Source organism: Sebastes fasciatus, chromosome 13 (genome assembly GCF_043250625.1).
Source record: "Sebastes fasciatus isolate fSebFas1 chromosome 13, fSebFas1.pri, whole genome shotgun sequence".
Taxonomy (NCBI): domain Eukaryota; kingdom Metazoa; phylum Chordata; class Actinopteri; order Perciformes; family Sebastidae; genus Sebastes; species Sebastes fasciatus.
In genome coordinates, this window is record NC_133807.1 from 34,490,537 (window position 1) to 34,512,024 (window position 21,488).

At 35.9% G+C, this 21,488-nt stretch overlaps 1 protein-coding gene across 1 annotated transcript in view; it reads left to right on the plus strand.

Annotated features, from left to right (window-relative positions):
* LOC141781398 (zinc finger protein 646) overlaps positions 1-17,289 on the plus strand; it is a 28,978-nt gene extending 11,689 nt beyond the window's left edge. The window contains exon 4 of the mRNA XM_074657129.1: positions 16,566-17,289. Within this exon, the coding sequence (XP_074513230.1) occupies positions 16,566-17,065 (500 nt within the window). The 3' untranslated portion in view covers positions 17,066-17,289. The remainder of the gene's footprint in view (positions 1-16,565) is intronic.
* Positions 17,290-21,488: the final 4,199 nt, after the last annotated feature.

Sequence of the window (21,488 nt, forward strand, 5' to 3'; positions counted from 1 at the left end):
GAGCTTTTAGGGCTGAAGACGGGACGCTGGTCTGGTTGTATGTGTGTATGTGTGTATGTGTATGTGTGTGTGTGTGTGTGTGTGTGTGTGTGTTTGATGATGATGATGCCTTGTTCACACCTCCAGATCCAACAGTAGCAGAAGTGTGTTACAGGTGTGTTCAGCAGTAACCGTGTACTTTATATGCGTGGCGCTCAGATCATCGTCTACAGCAGCACGAGGTGGAATAATCTCCTCATCGTAGATAATTAAGAAGCCGCGACAACCAGCTGTTCCTCCGTTAACGTAGTAAACAACCTTTCTACACATCGATCTCCAGGTCCTGAGTAGCTTCTACTGAGGATTCACCACATGGTCTTCATCCACAGATGGAACAATGTTAAGTTACTACAGTGGAAACCGCTTCTAGTGATCAGAAAGCTCGAGACATCAAGTAGTTTGTTACAGTGTTCACTTTGGGTCTTTTCATACATCTGGAAAAACATTTTAAAACCAACTAGGGATGAACCGATACCACTTTATATCAGACCGAGTACAAGTACTTACATTTGGGTACTCTCCGATACCGAGTACCGATACGAGTACTTCTCTGTGCCTAAAGACCCTCGTTAACAGCCAGCTGGAGGGTGTGAGCGACACACGAGGCGGTGCGCTGCCATCGGCTCTTGGTCGGCTTGGAAAGGCTCGGGTCGAAGTTGCTTCCCGGGACCGTGGACAAAGTGTCACCGGGGCGGACTGTCCTTAGTGCCCCCCAGGGCGGGGCTCGGCCCGCGTAAAAGGCGCCAGGGGTCTGCAGCTATGTCTGCAACCCACCCGACCCGTCTTGAAACACGGACCAATGAGTCTAACGCACGCGTGAGTCAGAGGGTGCAAGCAAAACCCCGTGGCGCAATGAAAGTCCTCCCCGTCTCGCCACTACCGTCGGGGAGGTGGAGCGTGAGCGCGTGCGATAGGACCCGAAAGATGGTGACAAGAGGTTAATGTCACGCTGCCATAAAGTGGTATCGGTGCCGTTGTATCGGAGCCGTTTTGCGAGTACGAGTACATGAGCACAGTATCGGGTATCGGTGCATCCCTAAAAACTGCACATTGATATCATGGGCCACTGTGGTGGAAGCCGCCCTCGTCAGGTGGATCGATAACACACGATGACGTAATGCCCTCAAAGTGAAGCTCATGCAGACCGGCGCCCGTCTCCCGTTAGTCGGTAATCTGGTTTCTAATAACCGTCCGCTCGTAGTGATCAGTGTGACCGGACGGACATGGTCAGTAGAAGAGGGTTCCACTGTGAAGCCGGCACTGACGAGAAGTTCTGATGGACGGAAATTTAAAAGCAAAATGTCCAGTAATGAAGACTGTGTGATGTGGGTGAAAGCTCCAGAAAAAGGTAGAAAGTGGACCGTAAGTTTCTCCGATCAGTTGGAGCTTCCATGCTGCTGTAGGTGGTCGTGTTAAATTAAACTTTTTGAAGCTGGTACATAAAAAAAAAAAAAGATTTCAGCCAGCGTTTGTCTTTTTAAACGTAAACAAAACATGTCCAGATGTCTTAAAGAGACAGACCCTGATATGGAGGACGCTTTACATGGAGTCAAATCGTTTCTGAATGTTTCTGTTGAGTCTTGATGTTCGAGGTCCAGTTCAGAACAAGATATCCCGTCTCCAGTCTCCGTTATCCCGTCTCCCTTATCCCGTCTCCAGTCTCCGTTATCCCGTCACCCTTATCCCGTCACCCGTCTCCAGTCTCCCTTATCCCGTCTCCAGTCTCCGTTATCCCGTCACCCTTATCCCGTCACCCGTCTCCAGTCTCCCTTATCCCGTCTCCAGTCTCCGTTATCCCGTCACCCTTATCCCGTCACCCGTCTCCAGTCTCCGTTATCCCGTCTCCAGTCTCCGTTATCCCGTCTCCCTTATCCCGTCACCCGTCTCCAGTCTCCATTATCCCGTCTCCCTTATCCCGTCACCCGTCTCCAGTCTCCATTATCCCGTCACCCGTCTCCAGTCTCCGTTATCCCGTCTCCAGTCTCCGTTATCCCGTCACCCGTCTCCAGTCTCCGTTATCCCGTCTCCAGTCTCCGTTATCCAGTCTCCCTTATCCCGTCACCCGTCTCCAGTCTCCATTATCCCGTCACCCGTCTCCGTTATCCCGTCACCCGTCTCCAGTCTCCGTTATCCCGTCTCCAGTCTCCCTTATCCCGTCACCCGTCTCCAGTCTCCGTTATCCCGTCTCCCTTATCCCGTCACCCGTCTCCAGTCTCCGTTATCCCGTCACCCGTCTCCAGTCTCCGTTATCCCGTCTCCCTTATCCCGTCTCCAGTCTCCGTTATCCCGTCTCCCTTATCCCGTCACCCGTCTCCAGTCTCCCTTATCCCGTCACCCGTCTGCAGTCTCCGTTATCCCGTCACCCGTCTCCAGTCTCCGTTATCCCGTCACCCTTATCCTGTCACCCTTATCCCGTCACCCGTCTCCAGTCTCCGTTATCCCGTCACCCTTATCCCGTCACCCGTCTCCAGTCTCCGTTATCCCGTCACCCTTATCCCGTCACCCGTCTCCAGTCTCCGTTATCCCGTCACCCTTATCCCGTCACCCGTCTCCAGTCTCCGTTATCCCGTCACTTTTCCCGTCTCCAGTCTCCCTTATCCCGTCACCAGTCTCCCTTATCCCGTCTCCAGTCTCCCTTATCCCGTCTCCAGTCTCCGTTATCCCGTCTCCAGTCACCCTTATCCCGTCACCCGTCTCCAGTCTTCGTTATCCCGTCTCCCTTATCCCGTCACCCGTCTCCAGTCTCCGTTATCCCGTCACCCTTATCCCGTCACCCGTCTCCAGTCTCCGTTATCCCGTCACCCTTATCCCGTCACCCGTCTCCAGTCTCCGTTATCCCGTCACCCTTATCCCGTCACCCGTCTCCAGTCTCCGTTATCCCGTCACTTTTCCCGTCTCCAGTCTCCCTTATCCCGTCTCCAGTCTCCGTTATCCCGTCTCCCTTATCCCGTCTCCCTTATCCCATCTCCAGTCACCCTTATCCCGTCACCCGTCTCCAGTCTTCGTTATCCCGTCTCCAGTCTCCCTTATCCCGTCACCCGTCTCCAGTCTCCGTTATCCCGTCTCCCTTATCCCGTTATCCCGTCTCCAGTCTCCCTTATCCCGTCACCCGTCTCCAGTCGCCGTTATCCCGTCTCCCTTATCCCGTTATCCCGTCTCCAGTCTCCCTTATCCCGTCTCCAGTCTCCCTTATCCCGTCACCCGTCTCCGTTATCCCGTCACCCTTATCCCGTTATCCCGTCTCCAGTCTCCCTTATCCCGTCACCCGTCTCCAGTCGCCGTTATCCCGTCTCCCTTATCCCGTTATCCCGTCTCCAGTCTCCCTTATCCCGTCTCCAGTCTCCCTTATCCCGTCACCCGTCTCCGTTATCCCGTCACCCTTATCCCGTTATCCCGTCTCCAGTCTCCGTTATCCCGTCTCCAGTCTCCCTTATCCCGTCACCCGTCTCCAGTCTCCGTTATCCCGTCTCCCTTATCCCGTTATCCCGTCTCCAGTCTCCCTTATCCCGTCACACTTGTCCCGTCACCGTTATCCCGTCTCCAGTCTCCCTTATCCCGTCTCCGTTATCCCGTCTCATACTTGCTGTGTGTGAATCTGTCTGTCTGAACGAGGTGAATCCGTCCCGTCTGGTCCCGTCTGGTCCGGTCTGGTCTGGTCCTGTGCGGTCCGGTCCGGTCCGGTCTGGTCTGGTCCTGTGCGGTCCGGTCCGGTCCGGTCTGGTCTGGTCCGGTTCGGTCCTGTGCAGTCCGGTCCGGTCTGGTCTGGTCTGGTCCTGTGCTGTGCGGTCCGGTCCGGTCCGGTCCGGTCCAGGTGTGTCTGCAGGTTGAAAAAGGAGAAAGGAACCAGCTGGATGGGTAGAACCCAGAGAGAGAGGAGTGGAGGTGTATATTGTTTGATCCTGTATTGTAATCGTACTTCTGACTGTATTCTCTACAGCACCTCTTTTATAAGAAGGAAAAAAGACGACAGAACATTGTAGTAATGCATTTATTTATATTATGATTATTATTATTATTAACACTTGTAATGGACGGCGCTAGTCTTTAGGATGTGTGAGTTTAGAGCTGTGTTGATGTAAACACCCCCCCCCCCATACCCACAATCCCCCTGTTCTGTGGAGATGACTGACTCTGAACTCGTGAACATTTAAGAACGATGGAAAGTGTTTTTCTTGCCTTTTACCAAGTGATGTTGTGACGGTCTTTCTCAGTCGAGCCTTCCCATCATCCCTCTCTTCCATATTTATCTCTCCGCCGAGTTGACTGAACCCCCCCCACCCACCTCCTTCCTGTTTCACAAAAATCAAACTCACATTGAAAAGGGACGGTTCTGATTCTCCTCTTTATCTGGAGTGCATTCAGTCCTCATCATTTGAACCTTTTTTATGTTACACTTTTATGGTAACCTCTTGTATTTATTGGTGTTATTTTTTTTTTCCTTTATATTTAATTGCGTTTTTTGACTATTTGGATGCCTCTGTGTGTGTTTATAAAACACCGTTTGTCAGCGTTTTCAGGAGCACTGGTGCTAGTTTAAAAAAGATAAAAGTCAAAGCCGTGCAGTGACCGTCAAGTGCTGTAGGAGTCGATGTGATCTAGAACACAGAAATAATAACTGTACATTCTCTATTTTTATTTTTGCATCTTCCTCCTCCACCATGTTTGATTCTGGTTTTTCTCAGTGGACACGTTCACACCTGCATTTCAAGTAGTTCTTAGAGAGGAGAAGAAGAAGAAGAAAAAGATTTGGTTTTGAACAACTATAACCCCTTTTTTGTTTTAAATTGTTTTGTTTCCATGCATATATATGTAATGCTTACTATACACTTTTATAAACTATGTTTTGATAATTCATTTCTTAACAGAAAAACTTGTCCATATACTATAACCCCTACTGCTGAGTACTGAAAATAAATAGCTGAAAAAAACCCCGTGTGTTCAATCCGTTCTCCTGCTTCAACTCAAATTAACTAACTCTTACTACTGTACTGTCATTGCACTCAGTGGTCAGTTTATTAGGAACACCTGTACGATCTGATGCAGTCCAATTCAACAGCCGATGCTTTAAGAAGCTTCTGATGCTCAACTCCTGTCAGAGGTGTTGATTTAACTTTGTTCATTACTGACGTTGTAGTTTGTGCTGCTGAACTGCATCTTAGTTCTCAGTGTTCGATATTAACCAAACCGTTAATCTGTGGCAACAAAGTATCCCCTTTAGGAGGCCCCATGTGGCCATAGGTCATAAAAAGTCATAGTATAGTCTGTCATACATTTTTTTTTTTTTAAAGTCATAGTATAGTATGTCGTAAAACTTCATAAAAAATTTCATAGAATAGTATTTCGATTTCTTCTTAAAAAAAGTCATACTATAGTGTATCGTAAAATTTCATTAAAAAAGTCAGTATAGCATGTCGTACAATTTCATTAAAGAAGTCAGTATAGCATGTCGTACAATTTCATTAAAGAAGTCAGTATAGCATGTCGTACAATTTCATTAAAGAAGTCAGTATAGCATGTCGTACAATTTCATTAAAGAAGTCAGTATAGCATGTCGTACAATTTCATTAAAGAAGTCAGTATAGCATGTCGTACAATTTCATTAAAGAAGTCAGTATAGCATGTCGTAAAATTTCATTAAAAAAGTCAGTATAGCATGTTGAATATTACATAAAAAAAGTTATACTGTAGTTTGTCGTAAAGTTTCATAAAAAAGTCATAGTATAGTATTTCGATTTCTTTTTTAAAAAAGTCATAGTATAAAATCTCGTAAAATTTCATTCAAAAAGTCATAATATAGTATTTCAAAAATGTTTTGGAAAAAAAAAGTAGTATAGTATGTCGTAAAATTTTATAAAAAAAGGTCAGAATAGTATGTCGTAAAATTTCATTAAAGAAGTCAAAGTATACTATGTCGAAAAATTTAACGAAAAAAAGTCATAGTATAGCATGTTGAATATTACATAAAAAAAGTTATACTGTAGTTTGTCGAAAAATTTCATAAAAAAGTTTTAGTATAGTATGTCGTAAAATTATTAAAAAAGTCATAGTATAGTTTGTCAAAAAATTTAATGATAAAAAAGTCATAGTATAGCATGTCTTAAAATTTTATAAAAAATTTCATAGTATATTATTTCGATTTCTTTTTTAAAAAAGTCAGAGTATAGTTTGTCGAAAAATTTCATAAAAAGTCATAGTATAGTATGTCGTAAAATGTCATTAAAGTCATCGTATAGTATGTCCTAAAATTTCATTAAAGAAGTCGTAAAATTTCATTAAAAAAGTCAAAGTATACTATGTCGAAAAATTTAACGAAAAAAAGTCATAGTATAGCATGTTGAATATTACATAAAAAAAGTTATACTGTAGTTTGTCGTAAAGTTTCATAAAAAAGTCATAGTATAGTATTTCGATTTCTTTTTTAAAAAAGTCATAGTATAAAATCTCGTAAAATTTCATTCAAAAAGTCATAGTATAGTATTTCAAAAATGTTTTGAAAAAAAAAAATAGTATAGTATGTCGTAAAATTTTATAAAAAAAGGTCAGAATAGAATCTCGTAAAATTTCATTAAAGAAAGTCATAGTATAGTATGTCGTAAAATTTAATGATAAAAAAGTCATAGTATAGTATGTCGTAAAATTTTATTAAAAAAGTCGTAGTATAGTATGTCGTAAAATTTTATTAAAAAAGTCGTAGTATAGTATGTCGTAAAATTTTATTAAAAAAGTCGTAGTATAGTATGTCGTAAAATTTAATGATAAAAAAGTCAGTATAGTATGTCGTAAAATTTTATTAAAAAAGTCGTAGTATAGTATGTCGTAAAATTTTATTAAAAAAGTCGTAGTATAGTATGTCGTAAAATTTTATTAAAAAAGTCGTATAGTATGTCGTAAAATTTAATGATAAAAGTCAGTATAGTATGTCGTAAAATTTTATTAAAAAAGTCGTAGTATAGTATGTCGTAAAATTTTATTAAAAAAGTCGTAGTATAGTATGTCGTAAAATTTAATGATAAAAAAGTCAGTATAGTATGTCGTAAAATTTTATTAAAAAAGTCGTAGTATAGTATGTCGTAAAATTTTATTAAAAAAGTCGTAGTATAGTATGTCGTAAAATTTAATGATAAAAAAGTCAGTATAGTATGTCGTAAAATTTTATTAAAAAAGTCATAGTATAGCATGTTGAATATTACATAAAAAAAGTTATACTGTAGTATGTCGTAAAGTTTCATAAAAAAGTCATAGTATAGTATTTCGATTTCTTTTTAAAAAAAGTCATAGTATAAAATCTCGTAAAATTTCATTAAAAAAGTCATAGTATAGTATTTTAAAAATGTTTTGAAAAAAAAAATAGTATAGTATGTCGTAAAATTTCATAAAAAAAGGTCAGAATAGAATCTCGTAAAATTTCATTAAAGAAAGTCATAGTATAGTATGTCGTAAAACTTCATAAAAAATTTCATAGTATAGTATTTCGATTTCTTCTTAAAAAAAGTCATACTATAGTGTATCGTAAAATTTCATTAAAAAAGTCAGTATAGCATGTCGTACAATTTCATTAAAGAAGTCGTAAAATTTCATTCAAAAAGTTATAGTATAGCATGTTGTAAAATTTAATGAAAAAAAAGTAAAAGTATAGTTTGTCGAAAAATTGAATGAAAAAAAGTCATCGTATAGTATGTCCTAAAATTTCATTAAAGAAGTCGTAACATTTCATTAAAAAAGTCAAAGTATACTATGTCGAAAAATTTAACGAAAAAAAGTCATAGTATAGCATGTTGAATATTACATAAAAAAAGTTATACTGTAGTTTGTCGAAAAATTTCATAAAAAAGTTTTAGTATAGTATGTCGTAAAATTTTATTAAAAAAGTCATAGTATAGTTTGTCAAAAAATGTAATGATAAAAAAGTCATAGTATAGCATGTCTTAAAATTTTATAAAAAATTTCATAGTATATTATTTCGATTTCTTTTTTAAAAAAGTCAGAGTATAGTTTGTCGAAAAATTTCATAAAAAGTCATAGTATAGTATGTCGTAAAATGTCATTAAAGTCATCGTATAGTATGTCCTAAAATTTCATTAAAGAAGTCGTAAAATTTCATTAAAAAAGTCAAAGTATACTATGTCGAAAAATTTAACGAAAAAAAGTCATAGTATAGCATGTTGAATATTACATAAAAAAAGTTATACTGTAGTATGTCGTAAAGTTTCATAAAAAAGTCATAGTATAGTATTTCGATTTCTTTTTTAAAAAAGTCATAGTATAAAATCTCGTAAAATTTCATTCAAAAAGTCATAGTATAGTATTTCAAAAATGTTTTGAAAAAAAAAAATAGTATAGTATGTCGTAAAATTTTATAAAAAAAGGTCAGAATAGAATCTCGTAAAATTTCATTAAAGAAAGTCATAGTATAGTATGTCGTAAAATTTAATGATAAAAAAGTCATAGTATAGTATGTCGTAAAATTTTATTAAAAAAGTCGTAGTATAGTATGTCGTAAAATTTAATGATAAAAAAGTCGTAGTATAGTATGTCGTACAATTTTATTAAAAAAGTCATAGTATAGTATGTCGTAAAATTTAATGATAAAAAAGTCATAGTATAGTTTGTCGAAAAATTTCATTAAAAAAGTCATAGTATAGTATGTTGAAAAATTTAATGAAAAAAAGTCAAAGTATAGCATGTTGAATATTACATAAAAAAAGTTATACTGTAGTATGTCGTAAAGTTTCATAAAAAAGTCATAGTATAGTATTTCGATTTCTTTTTAAAAAAAGTCATAGTATAAAATCTCGTAAAATTTCATTAAAAAAGTCATAGTATAGTATTTCAAAAATGTTTTGAAAAAAAAAATAGTATAGTATGTCGTAAAATTTCATAAAAAAAGGTCAGAATAGAATCTCGTAAAATTTCATTAAAGAAAGTCATAGTATAGTATGTCGTAAAACTTCATAAAAAATTTCATAGAATAGTATTTCGATTTCTTCTTAAAAAAAGTCATACTATAGTGTATCGTAAAATTTCATTAAAAAAGTCAGTATAGCATGTCGTACAATTTCATTAAAGAAGTCGTAAAATTTCATTCAAAAAGTTATAGTATAGCATGTTGTAAAATTTAACGAAAAAAAAGTAAAAGTATAGTTTGTCGAAAAATTGAATGAAAAAAAGTCATCGTATAGTATGTCCTAAAATTTCATTAAAGAAGTCGTAAAATTTCATTAAAAAAGTCAAAGTATACTATGTCGAAAAATGTAACGAAAAAAAGTCATAGTATAGCATGTTGAATATTACATAAAAAAAGTTATACTGTAGTTTGTCGTAAAGTTTCATAAAAAAGTCATAGTATAGTATTTCGATTTCTTTTTTTTTTTTTAAAGTTATTTTTTTTGGGGGGCATTTTCCTTTTTTATTGACAGGACAGTGGATAGAGTCTTGAAAGGGGGAGAGAGAGTGGATGCGGAAAGGGCCACAGGCCGAATTCGAACCCGGGCCGCCGCGGTCAGGACCAAGCCTTAATGCATCGACGCCCGCTCTACCAACTGAGCTAACCCAGGCGCCCTCAATTTCTTTTTTAAAAAAGTCATAGTATAAAATCTCGTAAAATTTCATTCAAAAAGTCATATAGTATTTCAAAAATGTTTTGAAAAAAAAAAATAGTATAGTATGTCGTAAAATTTCATAAAAAAAGGTCAGAATAGAATCTCGTAAAACTTCATTAAAAAAGTCATAGTATAGCATGTTGAATATTACATAAAAAAAGTTATACTGTAGTATGTCGTAAAGTTTCATAAAAAAGTCATAGTATAGTATTTCGATTTCTTTTTAAAAAAAGTCATAGTATAAAATCTCGTAAAATTTCATTCAAAAAGTCATATAGTATTTCAAAAATGTTTTGAAAAAAAGTCATAGTATAGTATGTCGTAAAATGTCATTAAAGTCATCGTATAGTATGTCCTAAAATTTCATTAAAGAAGTCGTAAAATTTCATTAAAAAAGTCATAGTATAGCATGTTGAATATTACATAAAAAAAGTTATACTGTAGTTTGTCGAAAAATTTCATAAAAAAGTCATAGTATAGTATGTCGAAAATTTTTATAAAAAAAGTCATAGTATAGCATGTCTTAAAATTTCATAAAAAAAGTCATAGTATAGTATGTCGAAAAATTTATAAAAAATTTCATAGTATAGTATTTCGATTTCTTTTTTAAAAAAGTCATACTATAGTATGTCGTAAAATTTCATTAAGGAAGTCGTAAAATTTTATTAAAAAAGTCATAGTATAGTATGTCGAAAATTTTTATTAAAAAAGTCATAGTATAGCATGTCTTAAAATTTCATAAAAAAAGTCATGGTATAGTATGTCGAAAAATTTATAAAAAATTTCATAGTATAGTATTTCGATTTCTTTTTAAAAAAAGTCATACTATAGTATGTCGTAAAATTTCATTAAGGAAGTCGTAAAATTTTATTAAAAAAGTCATAGTATAGTTTGTCGTAAAATTTCATAAAAAAAGTCATACTATAGTATGTCGTAAAATTTCATTAAGGAAGTCGTAAAATTTTATTAAAAAAGTCATAGTATAGTATGTCGAAAAATTTATAAAAAATTTCATAGTATAGTATTTCGATTTCTTTTTTAAAAAAGTCATAATATAGTATGTCGTAAAATTTCATAAAAAAAGTCATAGTATAGTATGTCGTAAAATTTCATAAAAAAAGTCATAGTATAGTTTGTCGAAAAATTTCATAAAAAAAGTCATAGTATAGCATGTCGAAAAATTTATAAAAAATTTCATAGTATAGTATTTCGATTTCTTTTTTAAAAAAGTCATAATATAGTATGTCGTAAAATTTCATTAAGGAAGTCGTAAAATTTCATTTAAAAAGTCAAAGTATAGTATGTCGTAAAATTTCATAAAAAAGACAGAGTATAGAATTTCATAAAATTTCATTCAAAAAGTTATAGTATAGTATGTCGAAAAATGTTATAAAAAATGTCATAATATAGTATTTAAAAAATGTTTTGAAAAAAGTCATAGTATAGTATGTCGTAAAATTTAATGATAAAAAAGTTATAGTATAGTATGTCGTAAAATTTCATTCAAAAAGTTATAGTATAGCATGTTGTAAAATTTAACGAAAAAAAAGTAAAAGTATAGTTTGTTGAATATTACATAAAAAAAGTTATACTGTAATTTGTCGAAAAATTTCATAAAAAAGTCATAGTATAGTATGTCTTAAAATTTTATAAAAAATTTCATAGTATATTATTTCGATTTCTTTTTAAAAAAAGTCATAGTATAGCATGTCGAAAAATTTATAAAAAATTTCATAGTATAGTATTTCGATTTCTTTTTTAAAAAAGTCATAGTATAGTATGTCGTAAAATTTCATTAAGGAAGTCGTAAAATTTCATTTAAAAATTCAAAGTATAGTATGTCGTAAAATTTCATTAAGGAAGTCGTAAAATTTTATTAAAAAAGTCATAGTATAGTATGTCGAAAAATTTATAAAAAATTTCATAGTATAGTATTTCGATTTCTTTTTTAAAAAAGTCATAATATAGTATGTCGTAAAATTTCATAAAAAAAGTCATAGTATAGTATGTCGTAAAATTTCATAAAAAAAGTCATAGTATAGTTTGTCGAAAAATTTCATAAAAAAAGTCATAGTATAGCATGTCGAAAAATTTATAAAAAATTTCATAGTATAGTATTTCGATTTCTTTTTTAAAAAAGTCATAATATAGTATGTCGTAAAATTTCATTAAGGAAGTCGTAAAATTTCATTTAAAAAGTCAAAGTATAGTATGTCGTAAAATTTCATAAAAAAGACAGAGTATAGAATTTCATAAAATTTCATTCAAAAAGTTATAGTATAGTATGTCGAAAAATGTTATAAAAAATGTCATAATATAGTATTTAAAAAATGTTTTGAAAAAAGTCATAGTATAGTATGTCGTAAAATTTAATGATAAAAAAGTTATAGTATAGTATGTCGTAAAATTTCATTCAAAAAGTTATAGTATAGCATGTTGTAAAATTTAACGAAAAAAAAGTAAAAGTATAGTTTGTTGAATATTACATAAAAAAAGTTATACTGTAATTTGTCGAAAAATTTCATAAAAAAGTCATAGTATAGTATGTCTTAAAATTTTATAAAAAATTTCATAGTATATTATTTCGATTTCTTTTTAAAAAAAGTCATAGTATAGCATGTCGAAAAATTTATAAAAAATTTCATAGTATAGTATTTCGATTTCTTTTTTAAAAAAGTCATAGTATAGTATGTCGTAAAATTTCATTAAGGAAGTCGTAAAATTTCATTTAAAAATTCAAAGTATAGTATGTCGTAAAATTTCATTAAGGAAGTCGTAAAATTTCATTTAAAAAGTCAAAGTATAGTATGTCGTAAAATTTCATTAAGGAAGTCGTAAAATTTCATTTAAAAAGTCATAGTATAGTATGTCGTAAAATTTCATTAAGGAAGTCGTAAAATTTCATTTAAAAAGTCAAAGTATAGTATGTCGTAAAATTTCATAAAAAAGTCATAGTATAGTATGTCTTAAAATTTTATAAAAAATTTCATAGTATATTATTTCGATTTCTTTTTAAAAAAAGTCATAGTATAGCATGTCGAAAAATTTATAAAAAATTTCATAGTATAGTATTTCGATTTCTTTTTTAAAAAAGTCATAGTATAGTATGTCGTAAAATTTCATTAAGGAAGTCGTAAAATTTCATTTAAAAATTCAAAGTATAGTATGTCGTAAAATTTCATTAAGGAAGTCGTAAAATTTCATTTAAAAAGTCAAAGTATAGTATGTCGTAAAATTTCATTAAGGAAGTCGTAAAATTTCATTTAAAAATTCAAAGTATAGTATGTCGTAAAATTTCATTAAGGAAGTCGTAAAATTTCATTTAAAAAGTCATAGTATAGTATGTCGTAAAATTTCATTAAGGAAGTCGTAAAATTTCATTTAAAAAGTCATAGTATAGTATGTCGTAAAATTTCATTAAGGAAGTCGTAAAATTTCATTTAAAAATTCAAAGTATAGTATGTCGTAAAATTTCATTAAGGAAGTCGTAAAATTTCATTTAAAAAGTCAAAGTATAGTATGTCGTAAAATTTCATTAAGGAAGTCGTAAAATTTCATTTAAAAAGTCATAGTATAGTATGTCGTAAAATTTCATTAAGGAAGTCGTAAAATTTCATTTAAAAAGTCAAAGTATAGTATGTCGTAAAATTTCATAAAAAAGACAGAGTATAGAATTTCATAAAATTTCATTCAAAAAGTTATAGTATAGTATGTCGAAAATTTTTATAAAAAATGTCATAATATAGTATTTAAAAAATGTTTTGAAAAAAAAAAATAGTATAGTATGTCGTAAAATTTCAATAAAAAAGTCATAGTATAGTATGTCGTAAAATTTCATTCAAAAAGTCATAGTATAATTTCATTCAAAAAGTTATAGTATAGGATGTTGTAAAATTTAACGGAAAAAAAGTAAAAGTATAGTATGTCCAAAAATTTTATAAAAAATTTCATAGTATATTATTTCGATTTCTTTTTAAAAAAAGTCATAGTATAGTATGTTGAAAAATTTAATGAAAAAAGTCAAAGTATAGCATGTTGAATATTACATAAAAAAAGTTATACTGTAGTATGTCGTAAAGTTTCATAAAAAAGTCATAGTATAGTATTTCGATTTCTGTTTTAAAAAAGTCATAGTATAAAATCTCGTAAAATTTCATTAAAAATGTCATAGTATATTATTTCAATTTCTTTTAAAAAAAAGTCATACTATAGTATATTGTAAAATTTAATGAAAAAAAAGTCATAGTATACTATGTCGCAAAAATTGCATTAAAAAAAGTTATATTATAGTATGTCGTAAATTTTCATAAAAAAGACATAATATAATATGTCGTTAAATTTCATTAAAAAAGTCATACTATAGTATGTCCTAAACTTTTATAAAAAATTTCATAGTATAGTATTTCGATTTCTTTTTAAAAAAAGTCATAATATAGTATGTCGTAAAATTTCATTAAAGAAGTCAAAGTATAGTATGTCGAAAATGTTTATAAAAAATGTCATAATATAGTATTTAAAAAATGTTTTGAAAAAAAAAAATAGTATAGTATGTCGTAAAATTTAATGATAAAAAAGTCATAGTATAGTTTGTCGAAAATTTTTATTAAAAAAGTCATAGTATAGTATGTCGTAAAATTTAATTAAAGAAGTCGTAAAATTTCATAAAAAATACATAGTATAGTATGTCGAAAAATGTAATTAAAAAGAAAGTCAAAATATAGTATGTCGAAAAATTTCATAAAAAAAAGTCATAGTATAGTATGTCGAAAAATTTCATTAAAGACGTCGTAAAATTTCATTAAAAAAAGTCATAGTATAGTATGTTGAATATTACATAAAAAAAGTCATAGTATAGTATGTCGTAAAATGTAATGAAAAAAGAGTCATAGTATAAAATCTCGTAAAATTTCATTCAAAAAGTCCTATCATTGTAACTCTGTAGGTAATAACTTATGAATTTACAGTGTAGATCTGTGATGATATTTAGACTGCTGAAGGTTTGGACTCTGGAGGAATGAGACGCAGCTAAGACAACTGCTCCTTTAATTACAGCAGAGGACAAATCAACCTTTAAACCCAACGTGTCCCTGATACGTCCTCCATCTGTCTGTCTGTCCGTCTGAAGACCCTCCAGGTGTGTGCTGTTAGAAGTGAAGAAGGTTGGACTCACTCTAAACTCGGCAGGATGCTCTTCCTGTGACGCCGGGATGGATCCTGGATCAGCTCTCCTCACTAATGATCTGCAGACAGCAGACACCATCAGTCACCATCTGAGTGTCTGACTCTATCTGTAGAAGTGAAGTTTGTTAATTGAATCCACTGTGCTAAAAAACAACTCTTTAAATAATGAATTTAAATGCATTCATGCATTTCACTGTTTATGTTCTGTCAACACGAGCTACAGAAACTCACTAGAACCTCAGAAACCAGATCAGACTGATGATTTAAAACCTGCAAAGTTCAATAAAAAACAGCTCAAATCAGAACGCCAGAGACCCGTAAACCATCACACCGTTACTAGGGATGCACCGATACCCGATACTGTGCTCATGTACTCGTACTCGCAAAACGGCTCCGATACCACTTTACCCCCGCGGGGCCGGGATCCCACCTCAGCTGGCGCCGGCCCTCACTGTCATTGCTCCACGGGGTTTTGCTTTCACCCTCTGACTCACGCGTGCGTTAGACTCCTTGGTCCGTGTTTCAAGACGGGTCGGGGGGGTTGCCGACATCGCCGCAGACCTTTTACGTGGTCCGAGCCTCGCCCCGGGGGGACGACCACGTCGAGGGTTCAGTGACTTCCTGTCTGGTTATATTATTCTCACTAGATTTTAAAAACCCACCAAATGTTGACAGAAATCTGGTCCAGCAGCCCAAAGCTTGTGTTCCCGACACAGCTTCATTAGTAGTGACTCAAATGGGCAGAAACCGGCGATCTCTATCTATATCTGTAGATATAGATATATGAATTTTATGAATGTAAATGGGTTCTATGGGTTCTATGGGTACCCACGAGTCTCCCCTTTACAGACATGCCCACTTTATGATCATCAAGTCATAGTCAAGTCAGCACACTGACACACTGACAGCTGTTGTTGTCTGTTGGGCTGCAGTTTGCCATGTTATGATTGGAGCATATTGTTTTATGCTGAATGCAGTACCTGTGAGGGTTTATGGATCAATATCTGTCATTGATTTGTGTTGTTAATTGATTTAGGTTTTTTATATTTATTTATCTATCTATCTATTTATTCATTTTTTATCTATTACATTTTTTTCTTTTCCATTTTTTTTTTTTTCTTTTACATTTATTTATCTATTTTTTCCATTTTTATTTTTTATATGTATTTTAGACTTTACATTTTTCAATATATTTATCTATTTTATATTTTTCATGCTTTAATATTTATTATTTATCTATTCATTTTTTCCTCTAAATTTTTGATCTATTTATCTGTTTATTTATTTTTTCATATTTATGTATTTATATATTTCATTATACATAAGTAAGTACATATACTACATATACATTAGACATAAGTACCTGTGAGGGCTTCTTCACAATATCTGTCATTGATTTGAGTTGTTAAATTGATTTACAATAATACATATATTCATACATTTACATAAAGCAGCGTATCTGTCCACTCCCATGTAGATAAGAGGATTAAATACTGGACTGATCTCCTTTAAGGTTCATTCAGAACAGATAACACATGTTATTAATGGTGATTAAATCTTGTAATTGACTGACGGCTCAATAAAACATGAAAGTTTCTGGTTTGTCCGTTCTGGAGGACTCTGTGGAGACGACCGGCTCCGTCTGGAGACACGAGGGACGTCCTGCTAATGAAAACATAGTTCTGAATATTGATGGATCCTGGTCCTTTAATATGAACTAACCTGCTGGTGTTTGTCTCCTCTCAGATCTGAGTCCGGTGGGTTCCACCAGCAGCTCCAAGACCTTCGTCTGCGGTCAGTGTGGCCGGTCTTACCGCCACGCCAGCTCCCTGCTCAACCACAAGAACAGCCACAAGACCGGGACCTACTTCTGCAGCTCCTGCCAGAAGGAGTTCCCCAACCTCATGTCCCTCAAGAACCACCGCCGGATCCACACCGAGCCCAAACGCTACCAGTGCCCCGACTGCGGCAAGTCCTTCCGGGTGTCCACGGCGCTCATCTGCCACCGCCGCATCCACACCAAGGAGAAGCCGTTCTCCTGCCAGCAGTGTGACAAGCGCTTCTCGTCCCGGTCCAACCTGAGACACCACATGAAGGTGCACTGGAGGGGTCCGCCGCTGTCCAGAGGGACGCCGTCCGCCTTCCTCAGCGTCCCCTCCAGACGTTCATCTGAGCGCCGTCTGGGCCTCATGATGACGACCACGACAACCAAGACCATGTCGTCTCCGGAGGAAAACTCAGATTAGGGTTCAAATCTGATGAGAAACTTCAGCTGAAGATTAAATGAACTCCAAATGAATCTGAAACATTCCACCTGAACCCTCCAGATACGAAACAGACGGTTCCTAACGAGGACAACTAAACACCGTTACGCCGACTCGTCCTCCTCTAAAGCCTCGTTGTGTTTATACTCACGCTCATGTTACCATGGTGTAGTTCATTTATAGCCTAACGTTAGCTTCTGATCACTTCCTGTTAGTGGAGGAACCAGAGAGATGATCACTTCCTGTTAGTGGAAGGAACCAGAGAGATGATCACTTCCTGTTAGTGGAGGGAACCAGAGAGATGATCACTTCCTGTTAGTGGAGGAACCAGGGAGATGATCACTTCCTGTTAGGAACCAGAGAGATGATCACTTCCTGTTAGTGGAGGAACCAGAGAGATGATCACTTCCTGTTAGTGGAGGAACCAGGGAGATGATCACTTCCTGTTAGGAACCAGAGAGATGATCACTTCCTGTTAGTGGAGGGAACCAGAGAGATGATCACTTCCTGTTAGTGGAGGAACCAGAGAGATGATCACTTCCTGTTAGTGGAAGGAACCAGAGAGATGATCACTTCCTGTTAGTGGAGGGAACCAGAGAGATGATCACTTCCTGTTAGTGGAGGAACCAGAGAGATGATCACTTCCTGTTAGTGGAGGGAACCAGGGAGATGATCACTTCCTGTTAGTGGAGGGAACCAGAGAGATGATCACTTCCTGTTAGTGGAGGGAACCAGGGAGATGATCACTTCCTGTTAGTGGAGGAACCAGAGAGATGATCACTTCCTGTTAGTGGAGGGAACCAGAGAGATGATCACTTCCTGTTAGTGGAGGAACCAGAGAGATGATCACTTCCTGTTAGTGGAGGGAACCAGAGAGATGATCACTTCCTGTTAGTGGGGGGAACCAGGGAGATGATCACTTCCTGTTAGTGGAGGGAACCAGGGAGATGATCACTTCCTGTTAGTGGAGGGAACCAGGGAGATGATCACTTCCTGTTAGTGGAGGGAACCAGGGAGATGATCACTTCCTGTTAGTGGGGGGAACCAGGGAGATGATCACTTCCTGTTAGTGGAGGGAACCAGGGAGATGATCACTTCCTGTTAGTGGAGGGAACCAGAGAGATGATCACTTCCTGTTAGTGGAGGGAACCAGAGAGATGATCACTTCCTGTTAGTGGAGGGAACCAGAGAGATGATCACTTCCTGTTAGTGGAGGGAACCAGAGAGATGATCACTTCCTGTTAGGAACCAGAGAGATGATCACTTCCTGTTAGTGGAGGAACCAGAGTGATGATCACTTCCTGTTAGCGGAGGGAACCAGGGAGATGATCACTTCCTGTTAGTGGAGGGAACCAGGGAGATGATCACTTCCTGTTAGTGGAGGGAACCAGGGAGATGATCACTTCCTGTTAGTGGAGGGAACCAGGGAGATGATCACTTCCTGTTAGTGGAAGGAACCAGAGACATGATCACTTCCTGTTAGTGGAGGGAACCAGAGTGATGATCACTTCCTGTTAGTGGAGGGAACCAGGAAGATGATCACTTCCTGTTAGTGGAGGGAACCAGAGTGATGATCACTTCCTGTTAGTGGAGGGAACCAGAGTGATGATCACTTCCTGTTAGTGGAGGAACCAGAGAGATGATCACTTCCTGTTAGCGGAGGGAACCAGAGAGATGATCACTTCCTGTTAGTGGAGGGAACCAGGGAGATGATCACTTCCTGTTAGGAACCAGAGAGATGATCACTTCCTGTTAGTGGAGGGAACCAGGGAGATGATCACTTCCTGTTAGGAACCAGAGAGATGATCACTTCCTGTTAGGAACCAGAGAGATGATCACTTCCTGTTAGTGGAGGGAACCAGAGAGATGATCACTTCCTGTTAGGAACCAGAGAGATGATCACTTCCTGTTAGTGGAAGGAACCAGAGAGATGATCACTTCCTGTTAGTGGAAGGAACCAGAGAGATGATCACTTCCTGTTAGTGGAAGGAACCAGAGAGATGATCACTTCCTGTTAGTGGAGGAACCAGAGAGATGATCACTTCCTGTTAGTGGAGGAACCAGAGAGATGATCACTTCCTGTTAGTGGAGGAACCAGAGAGATGATCACTTCCTGTTAGTGGAGGGAACCAGAGAGATGATCACTTCCTGTTAGTGGAGGAACCAGAGAGATGATCACTTCCTGTTAGTGGAGGGAACCAGAGAGATGATCACTTCCTGTTAGTGGAGGAACCAGAGAGATGATCACTTCCTGTTAGTGGAGGGAACCAGAGAGATGATCACTTCCTGTTAGTGGAGGAACCAGAGAGATGATCACTTCCTGTTAGTGGAGGGAACCAGAGAGATGATCACTTCCTGTTAGTGGAGGGAACCAGAGAGATGATCACTTCCTGTTAGTGGAGGGAACCAGAGAGATGATCACTTCCTGTTAGTGGAGGGAACCAGAGAGATGATCACTTCCTGTTAGTGGAGGGAACCAGAGAGATGATCACTTCCTGTTAGTGGAGGGAACCAGAGAGATGATCACTTCCTGTTAGTGGAGGGAACCAGAGAGATGATCACTTCCTGTTAGTGGAGGAACCAGAGAGATGATCACTTCCTGTTAGGAACCAGAGTGATGATCACTTCCTGTTAGCGGAGGGAACCAGGGAGATGATCACTTCCTGTTAGTGGAGGGAACCAGGGAGATGATCACTTCCTGTTAGTGGAGGGAACCAGGGAGATGATCACTTCCTGTTATTGGAGGGAACCAGAGACATGATCACTTCCTGTTAGTGGAGGGAACCAGAGTGATGATCACTTCCTGTTAGTGGAGGGAACCAGGGAGATGATCACTTCCTGTTAGCGGAGGGAACCAGAGAGATGATCACTTCCTGTTAGTGGAGGGAACCAGGGAGATGATCACTTCCTGTTAGTGGAGGGAACCAGGGAGATGATCACTTCCTGTTAGTGGAGGGAACCAGAGACATGATCACTTCCTGTTAGTGGAGGGAACCAGAGTGATGATCACTTCCTGTTAGTGGAGGGAACCAGGGAGATGATCACTTCCTGTTAGTGGAGGAACCAGAGAGATGATCACTTCCTGTTAGTGGAGGGAACCAGGGAGATTAAGTAATTAATTAAATGAATATTAATATTATTAAGTGTTTTAGAATCTCACATTTCTGACTTAGTATATTGTAATTGTGATAAATAAATATAAATATATACATGTTCATATTTTATTTTAATTTATTCAATCTTGTAAAGTTTGTTTACAAGTTTTTAGAACATTTTGAAGTATGAATTATGATATACAAATAAATGTACTAATTGTGATAAACGTTCATAACCATGAGGTAGTGTTTAATATTCATTGAATAATATCTATTAGTTAGAACAAACTTTTATTTATGATCATAGTGTAATTATGACTTCATTTCTCATTGAGATCTTATGAAAAACATTTTCATAATTATGAGAAACTATCACTTATCATCAGATATGATCTAATAATTATGAGAAGATCAATTAAAAACTCATAATTCTGACTGTGTATATTGTAATGTTTTAGAACTGTTCATATGTGAATTTAGAGGACACTTGTTCATTTAATTACACGTTAGATTTATATTTAATAATCTCAATAATCCGGTTCATTTCAGTTGGGGATGCAAAATGGCGCAGTAGAGTGACCTGTAGACTGTTGATGTATCGTCAGTGTGTATCATAACCTCCGTATGACTTTTATATATAAAACAACGTCTTTATTTCTCTCTAATGAACTGATGAGTTCTGTTTCTTCTTCTGGTAACGATGTCCTCAACAGCTTTTAATAAAATGTCAAATTAATGAACAAACACTTTAGTTGCTATGTATAACAGACCGTTGCTACGTATAGCAGACCGTTGCTACATATAACAGACCGTTGCTAGGTATAACAGACCGTTGCTACGTATAACAGACCGTTGCTACGTATAACAGACTGTTGCTAGGTATAACAGACTGTTGCTATGGATAACAGACCGTTTCTATGTATAACAGACTGTTGCTAGGTATAACAGACCGTTGCTATGTATAACAGACCTTTGCTATCTATAACAGACTGTTGCTATGTATAACAGACTATTGCTATGGATAACAGACCGTTGCTACATATAACAGACCGTTGCTAGGTATAACAGACCGTTGCTACGTATAACAGACCGTTGCTACGTATAACAGACTGTTGCTAGGTATAACAGACCGTTGCTATGGATAACAGACCGTTTCTATGTATAACAGACTGTTGCTAGGTATAACAGACCGTTGCTATGTATAACAGACCGTTGCTATGTATAACAGACCGTTGCTATGGATAACAGACCGTTGCTACATATAACAGACCGTTGCTAGGTATAACAGACCGTTGCTAGGTATAACAGAC